The 17,055-nt window shown below is 33.6% G+C and overlaps 1 protein-coding gene across 1 annotated transcript in view; it reads right to left on the reverse strand.

The window, feature by feature from the left end:
- LOC126966732 (acyl-CoA:lysophosphatidylglycerol acyltransferase 1-like) overlaps window positions 1-17,055 on the reverse strand; it is a 453,894-nt gene that overhangs the window by 54,388 nt on the left and 382,451 nt on the right. Inside the window, exons 4-6 of the mRNA XM_050810997.1 lie at window positions 16,742-16,875; window positions 15,402-15,586; window positions 13,693-14,265 (exon numbers count right to left, since the gene is read on the reverse strand). Of these exons, the coding sequence (XP_050666954.1) occupies window positions 14,029-14,265; window positions 15,402-15,586; window positions 16,742-16,875 (556 nt within the window). The 3' untranslated portion in view covers window positions 13,693-14,028. The remainder of the gene's footprint in view (window positions 1-13,692; window positions 14,266-15,401; window positions 15,587-16,741; window positions 16,876-17,055) is intronic.

The following is a 17,055-nucleotide window of genomic DNA, read 5'->3' on the forward strand; positions in this document are numbered from 1 at the left end:
GTTTTGTTATTATTTTTGAAATTAAGAATGAAAAATATGGAAAATACTCGAATTATTTTACAAACTTTTAAATGAAATTAATATCTTATTATTTAACAACATTAGAACAATAAAGAAAAACTCATTTTTTGTGGTTTCAAAATTGTATATTAATCTGTAGCGCTTAAGTGTTTTTGTATTGTATTTTACCTTAAAAATTGACTAACGGCCGTTCCCAATATACTATCTACAGATAGAGATAAATTACTACCTTCTAACGTCAGTAATTAGCTGCCAATAATCTGAAGCTGTCCCAATGTACCCGCTAAGACATCCTTATCGCTTTATATTGGGACGCGTGAATTGCAATTTCCATACAAACTTCTATCGCAGGTAAGCTATACGTCATCCCATTGACAGACAGCGTGTACGGATAAGGTTAGTTACCGTCGATAAGTTTATTGGGACAGTAAAATCGACGATAGTTGCGATTTTTTATCTCAAGTAGGAGATAGACTGAATATTGGGAACGGCCGTAAGTCTAAAACTAACGATACACAAAAAACTATGTTTCACCTCTATTCTATAATATCCGATCCGTATCAAAATTTTACATATAACCGCTAAATTCACAATCTGTGATGCTTGCACAGACATCAGAGGGCCTACCATCAACTTTTAATAAGCGATGCGATTCCGATGCAGTTTGATTTAGGTACCTAAACTGAATCGCTAAAATTCATACCATGAAGTGCCTTCTACTGAATGGCGCTAGGATCGCGAAGAATGAACGAAATAAATTGGTCTGTGGTCCGCGGTATGAGAAAGAGATGACAGTCGTTGCATAAGTTTGTCTCTCTTACTCGAACCATATGCGTCGCGTTTCGAAACCTAAAATGATATGATTTTAGCGGTTTTTTTGCATAGAAAGTATTAAAAAAACATTTTAAAATTGCGCTTTACAGCGTCAAATTATAAACCATTAAGCCTTTTTTTGTACTTATTAAATAATATTAATATAAATAAATATAGTTCTTTGAATTACAAATTAAATGTTTGCTTAGGTGTTTTCGTAAAAATAACGAGTTATGAACGCACCTCCATTGATGTTTGATTTGACAGGACCACAGAGTACATTTTTTTTAATTCGTTCTTGCGAACAGGCTATAGTCCGGGCCCTTACTGCTTCGTCTTTAGTATTTTCATTTTTGGTATTTATTTTCAGTATTTTGTTTTACAAAAAAGTCCGATAAAGTATTCTCACCTCATCTTTCATCAATAAAATTTTCATTTTCTGTATGTTTTCACTATTTTTAAAAGTTATTTACAACACGATTCACTTTCCTCTTAGGAAGTAGGAACTTTTTTCGAATCGCTCACTTTGACACATAAGCTATCCAGTTTAGCTTGAAATGGTACGAATGAATGAACGAACTAAATCAATTTGCGATTCAGTTGATATCATTTTTTACATTCAATTGACATCATTGCGTTTTAATCAGTTGATTTGACGTCAACCTAAATTAGATAGCTCTAATCACATCGTGGTACGAAATAGGAAAGCAGTTCATTTTAGGTGGTCAATTGAATCGCAATAAGAGTTTATGGTAGGCCCGCAGTACTTCAGACTGCTAAAGATGTAATTATTTTACCCGTCCATTGACATCTGTATCATCAAAGGTGAAGAGACCATCAATAAAAATAATTTTGTGTGGACAATATCTCATACAAGTTCTCTTCACTTTTTTCGGAGCTTATCTGATAATTTAAAATTATAAGTTTTGATAAAATGTTTTATACGTTCCAGTACGAGTTGACGCCTCGTTCCTTTGAAGGACTCCATACGGTTTTACCGGTTTTTGTAATTTAATTTTTTAGGTGTCATTAATTATGTTCAAAATACTATCTTCGCGCCTCAATAGGGGTACTAGAAACCTAAGCGCTGGCAGCTATTTTGGTCAACGTATCAGCCTTGCTATCCAACGCGGTAATGCTGCCAGTATTCTTGGTATGCTTCCACGTAATGATAGTTTTAATTTTATGTAGTCATACTATTGTAAATATAGTTATAAGATTTGTTTTACTTTTTACCTAAGCTGTGAAAGTACACTAGCAAAGAGATTAAATTTAAATTAATAATGTAAAACGTACGAGATTATATGCGAACAATGTGAAAATTTTTACAGCTCTAGTATGAATTTCAAATATTATTTCTACTGAATTTTATTACAAAAGTTACTAGTCAGTATTCGAATATCGGTAGTTTATAGACATTACAGCAATATATAATATCTTATGTATTTCTCTCAGTAACTTGTCAGTTTGAAAATTGTGGTTGCCGCTTCCGCAGTGAAACCTTTATTACATTATGTCTGCATAATTAATAGACGGTGGTAATACAATTACCTCTGTATAGATCGAATTTCATGGCCGCAAATTAATCGGGTATTGGCCTGTTTGTCTTTTAATAATTAATTGTACTGTTACGTTTAATTGGCTATTGTATTCTTGTATTTACTCGATTACAGATCAAACAGGTAAAATATATTTTGGTTCGAATATTCGCTCTTAGTAATGCTGCTCGTCTGTAGCATGACATACACTGGCCTGCAAAAGTAAGTATCACACTTTTCAAATTAAATTTTTTTTCTTAACTATAGAAGGTAGAGATTTAAGATTAAAAACGTTTTGTTGCAAATTTTATAGTCTTTAATTCTTAGAAACTAAAATTATACTGTAGTAACATTTTTAACTTAAAAAGATAAGACAATGAAAATAGACATTTTTAGTTTAGTGTAAAAAAATTCAACTAAAATGTATTACATGTTATTTAATTTTTAATAATGGTATTGCCTCTTCGAGCTCTGATTACAGCTTCGACCCGGTTTGGCATACTGAACACTAGGTTTCGGAGCCGATGTTGGGGAATATTCTCCCATTCTTCTACCAGGGCCTGCTTTAGTGCCCTGAGGGTAGTAGGTGGTGGTCTGCGATTCCTGACTAGCCTCCCAAGCTCATCCCAGGCATGTTCAATCGGTTTGAGATCAGGACTTCTTGATGGCCAAACCATCACGCTGATACCGACCTCCTGAATATACTCTTGTACGATATGTGCCGTGTGTGGCCGGGCATTATCATGCATCAGCATCGATCCATCACCCATATTTGCTAAATACGGCCATGCATGCTCATTGAGAATCTCTAGAGCATATCTTTGCCCAGTGAGGGTGCCATTTTCTATGGCTACTAGCTCTGTGCGACCTTCTTAAGATATGCCAGCCCGTACATGTACACAGCCTCCAACGTATTGGACTCTTTCTGAGATGCAGGCTTGAAGGTATCGCTCACCAGGTCGCCTGTAAACACTTCGCCTTCAATCAGAATTGTAAAGGGAGAATCGAGACTCATCTGCAAACAAAATTCTTGACCATTCTTCTTCATCCCACTGCATGTGTTCACGGGCGTATCGCAGTCTCGCTACTCGATGCTGTCTCTCGAGTTTTGGGCCACTCGCTGGTCTTCGGGGTTTCAAATTTGCTTCAGCAAGTCTTCTTCTCACTGTACTGTCACTAATGTAGTCCCTCCGGGTCTGAAATAGCTGTTGCTGGACCTCAACTGCATTTTGGTGGCGATTTCTTAACACAGTGGAAATAATATAACGATCCTCTCGGGCACTGGTACACCTGGGTCTGCCATTACAAGGTCTCCTCAGATGGTGTCCACAGTCTCTTCGTACCTTCGCTTTACCTTCTGGACCGTTCATACCGTCACACCCACCATTCTTGCAGTGCGACGCATACTGATGCCTAGTTCCAGAAAAGCCATGATCCTAGCACATTCTTCAACTGAAAGAGGCATGATAAATAAATGTTATGTGCTTTTTAGCATAAATTTTTATAACAAGACCCATCGATCTTTAAAAAAATTTAACACAGAAAGAAAAATGTGAATGGTAAAATTGTAATTCGGAAACGACCACTTTGAAAAAGGAATGGTTTTGTTTTTGAAGTTTTTTTTCAGCCAATTCTTAAAAGAAGGTTACCGACTATAAAGTTTTTATGTACAAAATTAAATTCTCTTTGGAGTCCTTTTTATTTCGAAAGTATATCTTGTGAACTTAAAACGTTATCCCAATTTTAAAAGTGTGATACTTACTTTTGAAGGCCAGTGTATATTAATACTGGCTGACGCGGCAAACGTTTTTTGCCATATAATTTTTTTTTAGTGTTCGACCGTTTTTTCTCCGACGTATTTTACAAATACTATGACAAAGTATTTTTCTTTTTTGGGTTAATATACATATTTGAATTTCTACCTAACAGAACTTTCGTCTAAGTAGCAGAATTTTCAAAATCGGTTTAGTAGATCTAGAGATAAAGGCCGGCAATGCTATTGTGATTCCTCTGGTGTTGCAAGAGAATCTGGGCGGCGTTGATGATAGTAAGAAGACAGAATGCGTCTTTATTTATATAAAAGAGGGGGCAAACGGGCAAGAGGCTCACTTAACGTCAATTGGTGAGGCAACCACCCGTGGATATCCGCAACACCAGGGTTCGTGAGATGCGTTACTGACCTTTAAGTTGGGAGTATGCTATTATCTTGAAGGTTCCTAAGTCTAATCGGTTCGGGAAAACTGCAGCCGGTAATTGATCCCATATAGTAGCAAGGCAAGGTACAAAAATATTGTAACACCTTCGGCTGTAGAATGCTACAGGTCAACATGATGCGGGTGGAATTTCGCAGAGCGTAATTTCCGGTGGTAAAATCAACCCGAACAACCCCACTGAGCAAGAATCAGTCTTGACTTGATTATCGATGATTCGAACTTCTCCGTTGTATGCGATCAAACGGAAGATGCTGCTACTGGCGAGCGCCCACCCAGAGGTACTCCATGTGAGGCTGAATTTGCGCCTTATATAGTTGAAAGCGGTGGCTAACTCGCTCCTTGTGTTAAATGGGGTAGAAGATGCAGACAGAACCCACATCTCTATGTGAGATGGAGATGACGAGATAATCGATGATTCGAACGTCTTCGTTATATGCGGTTAACTGGAAGAAGCTGCTACGGGGGAGCATCCACCCAGAGGTTTAATTAGTACTCCATGTGAGGTTGAATTTTCCCATTATATAGTTGAAGGTGGTGGCTTGAAGTGAAGTACTGTCTGACCTCACTTAGTACACCAAGCTTTTCAGAGACCAATTTGGTCTTTTGCTTCCAAGTAACCACGGATCTGAGCGTCGCAACTGGACGCCAAATGTAATAAACATGCCGTGACCAAATCACAAACACAGGAATCAGTGCGTAAATCTATACGTGGGCAAGACATATGAGAGGCAGCCAATGTTAAAAAATTTCGAAAATGATTATTTTTTATTTATTACTGAGACTCTAATAAATAAAAACATACAAGTTTTAGTAGCAGAACTAAATATAGTCAGACTAGGTCGAACAACTATTCTAATTTCAACATATCTCTTTTGTGCTATAGTTGGTAGCGACTCCACCACAGTTGCATTTGTGCCCGTACATGGAATCTACAAGCCATGGAGACTGGGCTACTACATACTTAAAAACTCAAAGTATTCGAAGAAGAGAGACATACTCGTTGTTAAATATGATTAGTCTCAATTATTACCTACCTGCCTACGTTACCTACTTTTTACACTCAAACCAGACCATAATCATTTTATAATACCTTGAAATAGTTTATGAAAGCAGGTGTCTAATCTTTCAGTATATATTATAAAATACTTCCAAAATATTAAATTTACACGACAGAACAGTATTTCACGCGGTATAACAGAGAAAAACCATGTTGCCTCAAAAAATATGAAACTTTAACGCAAATAATTCAATTTTCTTCGCCAAATAGAACGTTTAACATTTCGCTTTCCCATCTATAAAAGGAAACCATTTAGGGCTGTTATATTGAATTTTATGTCGCCTTTATAGTCTAGGGTTTATTGAAGCGATCGGAGCTTCTACATTTCAGCTTTACGAGTACAATAATATAAGTTTTCTTATGAATACTATCATTGGCACAAACAATTGTTGGCTTTCTTGGAAATAGATTGTTTTCAAATTTCGTCAATTTATGTTTATTGGTAATGTTTTATTTTTTATTTGAAAAGTAAGCCAGGCGAAGATATAGTGTTCAAAAGTGTTTATAACTTAGAAGTACATATTATTTCTGCGTCAAAATGTTATGTTACCTTCCACACATTAGATAGTCTGGCCTCTAGTTCTGTAATAAAAACACATTCATTCTTTAATGGTGTAATGTAATCTTAATAATTTGAATAAATTGTAACCTCAGTAGTAAATATAAATAATTGTACTGATAACGACTTCCTATGACTTTAATTCAGGACTCTAATCTTTCTGGTGACTAATCCCCAGTTTCATGAATAAACAGTCTTTTAACTTGTACGTGGCCGCCCCGATCTCTTATGGTCTTCGACAGAGGATGTATTGGTATATTTATTCATAATACGATACAGAAATACGAATGATACATAGCTTTTGAAGAGTCTTGAAAATGACTGACGCGATAAATATTTTGCAAGGCAATCATTTTAATTTTGTTTTCTTTAACACTCCATTCCAGTATTATGATTTAATATTAACTCTGAAAATTATAAATAAAGTGGCGGAAAATGATACAATTTTCTAACATGTATATAAAATAGTGAAACTTCTGAAGAATGAATAGCAGTAGGTAAGTTACTTTTTATTTTATTTTTTTCGTTAAAGCTTCGACTTTCATGTCAAAATCAATAATGAGTCTTTTTTTTATCGTTGACATATTCAACTAAGAAATAATTTGTACTCGACTTTTACTGTTTTAATTAAATTTATTTTAACTTGAAAACATGAATAAGAAACTCTAGCCGTGTATATTTTTAGTTTGTTACCTCAGAACTTTGTCAAGTTTATGAACTGAAAGATAGTAGCTAAGTAACCTGGACTTCTTAATAATAAGTAATTCACGGGTTTATACTAATACACTAGTTTACCAGTGGGAGGCACCTTAGCACAGGATGCCGACTCGATTATGGGTACCTTAACGGCGCCTATTTCTGCCGTGAAGCAGTAATGTATAAGCATTACTGTGTTTCGGTTTGTAGGGCGCCGTAGTAGTAGCTAGTGAAATTACTGGGCAAATGAGACAACATCTTATGTCTCAAGGAGACGAGCGCAGTTGTAGTGCCGCTCAGAATATTTTGAGTTTTTCAAGAATCCTGAGTTGTAATGGGCAGGACGTATTAATTACCATCAGCTGAACGTCCTGCTCGTCTCGCCCCTAATTATCATAAAAAAACTTGTACACATATTATTATGACTGTAAACCTGCTGAAAATGGACTATGTTATCATCGGATCTCCTTAATAAATAAAAAATATTGGCCGTGTTTTTGCACTCCCTAACAATTCGCTACCTAATTTTAATCTAATTCCATAGCGTTTGATCCAATTGAACATGATGCGTTACACAATTAATTACATTCTACAAGTTAATGAACTTAAAGACAAACGACAAAAAATATAATTCTCATGCGAAATATATTAATCTCTGAATCGTAGCAAGAATGTTATAATAAACGTTATTCGTGCAGGATAGTAATAATAATAATATTGACACACTTTTAAACAAATTATCTTGCCCCAAATTAGGCATAGCCTGTGCTATGGGTTACAAGACAATGATATATATCAATACGATATACTTACTAAAATATATATGATATCTATCTATAGATATATTCATGACTCGGAACGAAACATCCACATACATCATATAAATGTTTGGGGTTGTATTGGGATTCGAACCCGGGACCTCAATAATTATATAAAATAGCTATATGGGTTCCACAGAGCATGATCCGTCGTCAAGAAATAGTATAAATTAATGCGCTATTTGCTATTTGTTTTAAACAGATCACCCACACTCTTAGGATTAATTAGATAAATTAAATTTGAAAACAAAATTTATGAACGATGCGGGACTTGAACCCGCGACCTCTCGCATTCCGTGCGAGCGCTCGACTAGCCAACCGTTCGGGTGACGTCACGTTCATATTTCTTCAATCACGTTCATATGTCTTATTCAACTCTCAGGTTGTGGCTTCATCTACAGGATCTACTTTACAGTTGATAACCTGCGCAACCCCAATATTTGCAGAATAGGAAATTGACTTGAGATCACATCTTGTGAAAGAGCAACATAAATTTTGTTTTCAAATTTAAATTGTGTAATTAAGATATACCATATGTTTCAAAGTGCCCAGCGCAATTGCAATGTAGCAAAGGTAGGTGAAACATTGTTCTTCTCACAGTTCAACTTTAAACTCCTTTAATAATATTCATATGTGAAAACGAGTTATGAAATAAAACATCGTAAGAAGTGCCACAATTTGCTTTAATCATAGACAGAGCCCTTGCATATTTATATACAGCCAAGCCAAACTCTCGGACAAACATGAAAACATACAAGAATAAACACACTGCTAAGTAAAAAATATAACAATGAAACAATTATTAACAAACAACCATTAAGTAATTCATCTAAAGAAAACTAAATCATATTTTGTACATTATAAAGTTGAATATGGGATGTTCGTTTAACTTTCGAACTTTTACTTGATACCATATTACACTGTCATAACTTTGATAATTTTGAAGTAATACATCGAAATAAATGAGTTACAAGTAGTATTCGACATTGTCTAACGGCCGTTTTCAATAACCGATCTATCCTTAGTTTAACTTACCAGATGTAGACAAATCTATCCTTTTACGCTTCATTAAATTCCAATAACTTGTCGACAGATAACATTGGACTATAACTAATGATAACTATATTGGACATAACTATGGATAAATAAGGTCTTGTCATTAAAAGGTGACAGCAATGTATCCGTAACTAGAGATACGTTATTGAAAACGGCCGTTAAATGATAATAGGTTTATCTAGAGTTAAGGTTGGCATTATAGGAGCTTCAACATTTAATATCGTTTGAAAAGATCTATAGGCACCGACAGTTTAAAAAAAAAGTGTGTGTGTGTACTTAAGTATACACGCAAGAAGTTATACTTCTTTGGCCTAACAAAGCAAAGATCATTAAAATAATTTATCCTTCGTGCTATTCTACGTTTTTAGAAAGAAAAATTTTGTAAAAATCTCATAATGAGTACGGTTGTATGGACCTGAACTCTTTGCCTGTCCTTATAATGGACGATGAAACCAAAAAAAATAACGAATGACGAAAACGTCAGAAAATTTTAGGAACCAACTTCAACTTTTGTGTTACATCTTTAAATTTCACTCTCATTATATTATTCATAACGCGCCTAAAGAAGTATAACTTCAAAAAAGTAGTATTCCAATAACAGACCTTTAAGTAGCTGGCACAACGAAATACTCAACACAGAATTAGAATAATAAAGCCTATTCGTTGTTTTGAGTACTTCTTCTAACATTTAGTAATCATTTAAGATTGTTTGAGTAGTTATTATAACTGATTGATTGAAAAAATAAGACGTAATTTTTGTAAAACAATATTGCAATTCATACAAATAACATAAAGTTTAAATACACCTTACTTTTCTGAATTTGAAACATTAAATTTTCAATTTTATTAATTTACCCGTAACTATTCTAAGCTTCAAAGTTAACAAATATTGGCTAAAAATAAATAATGTAAATTTTCAGTATAGTGTATAATTCAGTTTTATCGAAACCTGTTTATTGAAATTGTATAAAGTATTGACTTTAAAACTCTTTTATTTATATCAAAGAAAATAATGTATAGCCAGAAAAAAAATTTAAAAAATAATATTCTATAATGAATAAGAATCATATGAACACTCCTACAAGTTTCATTCATTTAAAATGATACTCTTCACAGAATTAATTAATTGAAGAAAATTCTTAACATATTTATTTCACTTAACTTTCAATGTATCACAAATCCAGTATTTAGGTCTCGCCTTAATGCTATCATTATAAATTCAATTAACATTATAAAAGCAATTCCAGATTTATCTAAATCTCGAAACAATGGCTATTTTAAGTGATAACTTCAATCACAATAATCATTATTAAACACGAAAGTAAATTACTACGCTTACCTAAGGCCCGAAACAATCCTACGATTCTGTGGTGTTGCAAGAGAGTATAAGTCGTGGAATCCTTTTATTGTATATAAAATAAGAAGAATTTATTAATATGTTCAGTAAAATTACTGTAAATTATTTAAAATTCAACATAATAATATTCTAACTTACCAAACATACACACATTAACCAGGCAGGCCTGAAACCCTTACCATTTATAAAAATTCCTAGAATAAATTCAGCTACTTGAAATTGCCAACCTCAAGCTAAAAAAGCCGAACTACTAAACATAATAACTCACAGACAATGATAATTAAAAAAAACCTAACTTACTCCGAAAAAATAACAAAACTTAGGTCTTCTAATCCTTATACTAATATTATGTGAAAACATAATGATAACCCGTTAAAATTAAACATTGCAGAAGGCGATAATATAAATAAAAATTAACACAACAGAACCCAATTTTAGCGATCCACTAACGGTCGTTTTTACAATTAATAACAAAAGCTACATTGGATTGCATAGCATAGGAAAATTGCACATTATTGATAAGGGAATTCATTTAATTATTCATTTGAAAATATTTGTAAGTTTGGTGTTCACACGTCTTATCTTATCAAAGAGTATATGTAATACCCTTTGATAAGTTTCTTAAGTATCTGATGCACATAATAAGTTCAAGTTAAAACGTACATTAGTTTATTGTGTAAATATTATGGAATATAAGTAGGTAAGTGTTGGCATCACACATATATAACACATAAAGTAGCGCTTAAAAATTTCTAACTTTGCGACGGACTTTAAAAGTGTAATATTTAGTAATCCTAGTTTAACATACAGCTAAAAACTCGCATCTAAGAAATATTAGTACGACTACAGATAGTTTCAAAGAAGAGATATGCTGTGTTTATATAAACAGTATATTTAACTTACGATAAACATTAAATAAATCCTCTAAAAAGGTTTTTAATGCTTAATGATATCCTGTAGAAATCAGTATCACAGCTCATAAATATCAATCATAAATCAATTAATTTAATGTTTAAAGATTGCATCTTTGGTAAAAAGCGATAAAAAAGTTTAAAACTGTATGTTAATTGATCGAGGCTCGTAAATTTCATAAGTAAGTAAATAAAAAAGAACCTATTCCTATTTTTTCGATAATCATGACAAGGCACGCATTTGGACAAAAGGAACTTAGTTGGACATGACTTTCGAAAATAAACGATGACTTAAGTCTGAGTTTTTCAACTACAATTACAAAATTCTGATCGTCCAAGCTATATATATATAAGTAGATGAATTATCGGCCAATTGTGATTGATATCTCTCTTACATTTTGTAAAGGCGCGTCCTGACTTTTAGATATCATCAAAGATTGATACTCCAAATTTCCAAAGGTTTGTTGTTTGTTTTTTTAAATATACTTTTGAAAGGCAAATACAAAGTCAATATTTAGCTAAGACGTACAAAGTTTTTAAATAATCAAAACATTTACTGTATAAACAACCTTTTTGTCATTTAGTCGAAGAACTCAGACTAAAGCTTAAAATACATATAATATTATATACAAAATCACTTAACTATTTGTTATTTTCAATTATGAGGACTAACACTAGTGCTGAATTAATAAATTAACAGAACATTCTAGATAACTCAGTGTTAAGGTTGATACGAGTAAATGCAGATATTTACATTGCATCAATAGAATCAAAAGTTTTACAAGGGTTTAAGACGATATTTGCAAGACAAGATTACTTAAGTACACTAAAATTGCGAAACAGATTACAGGATTCTGAAAAGAAACATAAAAATGTTTGTACTGTTTGAAGATCGTACTCGTCTATACAATATAATCTATACATAAATATAAGAGATTTCCACGTATATAGTCACTCATCACGATATATCTGGAACCATTAGAGCTACTTGAAATTTGGTAGGAATATTTTTTTCATCGAGTTTAGGTCAGCAAAAAACGGATTTTATGAAATTCCACCCACAACAGTTTTTTTTTATTATGAACAGAACAACGTCTGTCGGGTCAGCTAGTATGGTATAATCTCTTTGTTGTTGGCTGCAAAGCTACAAAAGCAACAAACTTCAAATTTGAAAGGAATTTGTCGCTATGAAAAAAAACTGAGAAAGAGCGACGTTACAGGCATTGGCCTAATGCAAATTATTATTAAAGATATAAAAAAAGATAAAAATATATGATGATGAAATAACAAACCTTAGATAATACCAACTATTTCGCCAACGTTTGTAGGCCATGACGAGTACGGTATGAATGATTTAGCAAAGAGATTTTATAAGTTGTTCTTGCTACAATTGTGTTAAAACTAGAAAGAATAAAGTTTTTATGAAAACATTTAACAGCAATTTGAACAATCGCGTATCGTATCATCGTATAGACACTGTAAGCGAAATCGAAGAGCTGATTTCTCACTTACAATAATTGCTGACAGGATGAACTCGGAGCTAAAATGATAGAACAGTTTAACTTGCAGTTTTATGAAAGTTACATTTCGATTAATTTTATTAAAGCAAACCTTCATTTTTGTACTCGAATAAAAATTATAATTGTGAAACAAGACAGTGTGGTTTCTACGGAAAATAAAAATTCATAACTATGTTTCCAAATAATATATTATAAAAGAATCAATGGGCGTTTTTCACCATTCATTTAACTATCACATTATGATAAAATAAAAAATATTTTTAATTATTCATAATATTTTTGGATTTAGCATTATTGCCTTCGAGAATGCGTACGATGAAAACTTAAAATAATTGTTGGTCCCACAAATAAGAATAAATTTAGATTCAGTAATATTCAATATTGACTCGATGAAAATGAATCAAGAGAAAAAACATTGGGAGTACATACACAATTTTAATCTCTAATGGTAAAAATTTAGATGAGTTTTAGAATCCATCGGATATTTTATATTTATAGCAGGACTTTGAAGAATCATTTGGTACGGTTGAAAACTAGACCTATATATACTACAGTATAATATATTGACTCAAAATGTCACAGCACGTTTTGAAATTTTCAACATCCCGTTACACTAACTTATAAAGCATAAGAAACAGAGAAACTAGTATTGTTACCTAAAATAAAATAAAAAACACCTTCACATTAATTATTTAAATTAAACTTCATTCATTGAATTCAAAGAAAAGATGTTTGAAAATCTCTATGTAATATTATGCCACAGGCACACATCCCCCTTTTTAAATAATATAAAACATAGAGGTAACATCAAGAAACTTAAATATAAAAACCTTACCTATAATAATTATGTACTTTTCTAAGCACCCTTATTGATCGTCATGCAGTTTCATAAGTTTCCATTATTAAATGAATCAATTTTTAATAGTATAAAAAACGTCTAATCAAAATATAGGTATTTAAGACAACGAACATAAAGATGACAAAGCAACGCAAAGTAATGTTCAACCAATAGGTGCTTTGATATTTTCTTTAAAGAAATTTAAATTACAAAAATATAAATTGAAACCACATGACTTTAAAAATACAACAGTATTGTGGCATGTGAAACAGTAAAAACAAATATTCACATTAACGCCATTGATTTGCATAATGGAACATATTTTACGCAGAATTTGCGTAATTTAAAAATTCCAGACATCCTATAAAACATATCCACTTTCAATTAACTTCATAAATTTCAAATCCCAAATGACCATTATTCCGCTAAAAGCTGCCACCATTAAATAGGTAATGAGTTTCACTAACCTGAATTATTAACCGAATACTATTTATCGTTAAATAATAACATATGTTAACACAAACAAAGAAAAAAAATGGTTCTGATAAAAACAATTCATCAAACTCAGTTACTAACAAAACACAATTCATTCACACTTGCACTGTTGTTAACATATTACAAAAAGCAAGGTTTACCAAAAACAGCCCAATAATGAACAGAAGAACTTAATCTGTATAAAGGTCGACGCTATGAAAAATAAATGCAAGATCAAATATCGGACATTGTCTTGCCGGACAGGTCTAAAAACGAGGGGAGTATTGCTTTTCGAAGGAAATTGTCCAGTACGATAGAACTCTTCCAGCATTTTCTCTTTTTCTATAAATCGATCATACAGCCACTGCGTCATTCCTTCAGTGTCAGATGGTACCTGAAATTATTATTTTATTTACAATAACCACTCCAATTATTAAAATTGTGGCACTTAAACAAACAATGGATAAATGGTTAATTTTATCGTATTTCGTCTTAGTTTTAATAACTAGAACATCTACTTATATATGCACAATAATAGAATTAATTTAAAATTATAATTATGGCAGTTTTTCCGATTTTTCCAAAAAAAAATATACATACAGACGAATTTAGAAGAACCTTTATTGTCATCGAGTCGATTAATTAGTCAATGTAACTTTATGATTCTAATGTAAAAAGTCTATCTGAGATAGATTTAAAGAAGAGATATGTAAAGATCAGTGGTTTTACAAATTTTAAAAAATAAAAAGAGTGAACATTAAGATATTTGCATGTCTGTCAAGAAATCGTTCAAAACTGTCAATACATCATAAATCTCTACCTTCTTCACCCATGAATATTTTGTTATTATAAAACTTTGAATAAGAAAAACAACAGAAATACGCAATCGCCTCAAGTTGATGATTTTATTCATCGCGTGCCTCTCCGACAAGCGAAGGTTGGCGGTCAGCTTTGTAGTTTTAATTTTTTGTCCTTCGCGCGGCGAAATAGTTCTGCCGCACTCGCTATTCCTGTCCACTCTCGGATGTTGCGCAGCCAAGACTTTTCTGCGACCTACGCCTCTTCTTCGGGTAACTTTTCCCATCATGATGAGTTGTAGGAGTTCCTACCTCTCATACCTAAGTACGTGCCCCAAATATGCGACTTTCCTCATCTTGATGGTTTGTACGAGTTCGCGTTTTTGATTGACGCGGCTTAGAACTTCCACATTTGTGACCTTGTGGGTCCAACTAATGGCTAACATATGTCTATATGCCCACATTTCAAAAGCTTCTATACGTTTCCTGAGGTCTTCTTTAATAATCTACGCATCACATCCGCATAGAAGTATCGGCCAGATGTAGCAGTGCAGTAAACGAGTGCGCAAGGAAATCTTAAGACCACGGTTGCACAGTACTTCTTTCATTTTACTAAAGAATTAATTTATAAGCTTCCCATACCCCTCATGTAAATTAATTGTTTATACCAGAAAAAATATGCTGTTTCGATTGTTCAAAGCATGCCTTACTTCACTCATTTATCAATGCTTACCTCGGAGCTAGGATAGAGCCGGTAGTGAACATGGGTAGTGCAAGCAGGTCTTATCCCGCAAACTATATCTGTGAGGTGGAGAGGTACCCTGTCTGGGTACGCAATAGTTACGTCTAGGATCCATTCGACACTATTCTCTGATTTCACCTCTAAAAGCCTCTCATTGTTTTGGTTGAAATTCTTATCTGGAACAAGGAATAATGTAACAAAAGTAAGAATCATGCGCAAATTTTCTTTCTTTCAGATCATTCCCAAGTTACGCGCAAGTAACTAAATATAAGAACATTATAATTTCTGACCCCATTCAAAACTCAAAAAAATACATTCAGCAGTTTTTCAACAAGTACCCTTCTCATGTGTATCTTAGTATATGCAGTAGTTGTTACAATTTATTTAACGGTCCTGCTGATCAGCGATCAACAACCAAAAAAAAAACATTATACAGAAATTAAATTTGAAAAAAAAAATATGAACGATGCGGGACTCGAGCCCGCGACATCTCACGTTCCGTGCGATCGCTCTTCCACTGAGCCAACCGTTCGAGTGCCGTCACATTCATAAATCTTGATATGTCTTTGTTCAACTCTCAGGTCGTAGCTTCACCTACAGGATCTACTTTACAGTTGATAGCCTGCTCCACCCAAATATTTGCACATTAGGGAATTGACTTGAGAGGTCGCTCTTTGAAATCTAAACAATTTGTTATTTTTTAAAGTGATAACCATCACTTCTGGTATAATTTACACAAATTAAATTGGAAAACAAAATTTATGAACGATGCGGGAGTCGAACACATGAACTCTCGTGCGAGCGCTCTTCCAATGAACCAACCGTTCGAGTGACGTATAGTTCATTCGAACCATTATAACATGGGTTACTGTTTCAACATCCAACAGTGATCCCAAGTCGTACGTCTATTAAAAGACTTTTAATGCAATGCAGTAAGTTTTAACCAAAAAATTTAGATTTACCCGCTTATTGGTAAGTTTTTTTTTTATGGAATAGGAGAACAAACGAGCGTACGGGTCACCTGGTGTTAAGTGATCACCGCCGCCCACATTCTCTTGCAACACCAGAGGAATCACAAGAGCGTTGCCGGCCTTTAAGGAAGGTATACGCGCTTTTTTTGAAGGTACCCATGTCGTATCGTCCCGGATACACCGCACAAGGAAGCTGATTCCACAGCTTCGTAGTACGAGGAAGAAAGCTCCTTGAAAACCGCACTGTGGAGGACCGCCACACATCCAGATGGTGGGGATGATATCCTAACTTGTGGCGTGTCGTGCGAAGGTGGAATTCGGTGGCAGGAATTGCTTTATTACACGTTTTATTACGCTCACCTTTCTTGGTATCCGCATGAGATGTGCTCGCCTGCTCTCTATGGGGCCCCACTTCTTCCATTATGACCTTCATTGCACCAGCTCTTGGCAACGATACATATTCTAGCTTCGGTAGATTATTCTTCTCGGCAAACCTTCAAGAATAACAATAGGTAAATCTAAATATATCTGCAAGAGTAACGCAAACTTCACATTGTACAAAATAACTGCGCAATGTGATATCTCAAAAACCTGCGGTTATTATTATTATAACTGCGTCTGTCTGTTCGAGATAAACTTAAAAACTACTGAACTGACTGATTTTGATTTTATGT

The sequence above is a fragment of the Leptidea sinapis genome, chromosome 11, assembly GCF_905404315.1.
Source record: "Leptidea sinapis chromosome 11, ilLepSina1.1, whole genome shotgun sequence".
In the NCBI taxonomy this organism is placed as follows: Eukaryota; Metazoa; Arthropoda; class Insecta; order Lepidoptera; family Pieridae; genus Leptidea; species Leptidea sinapis.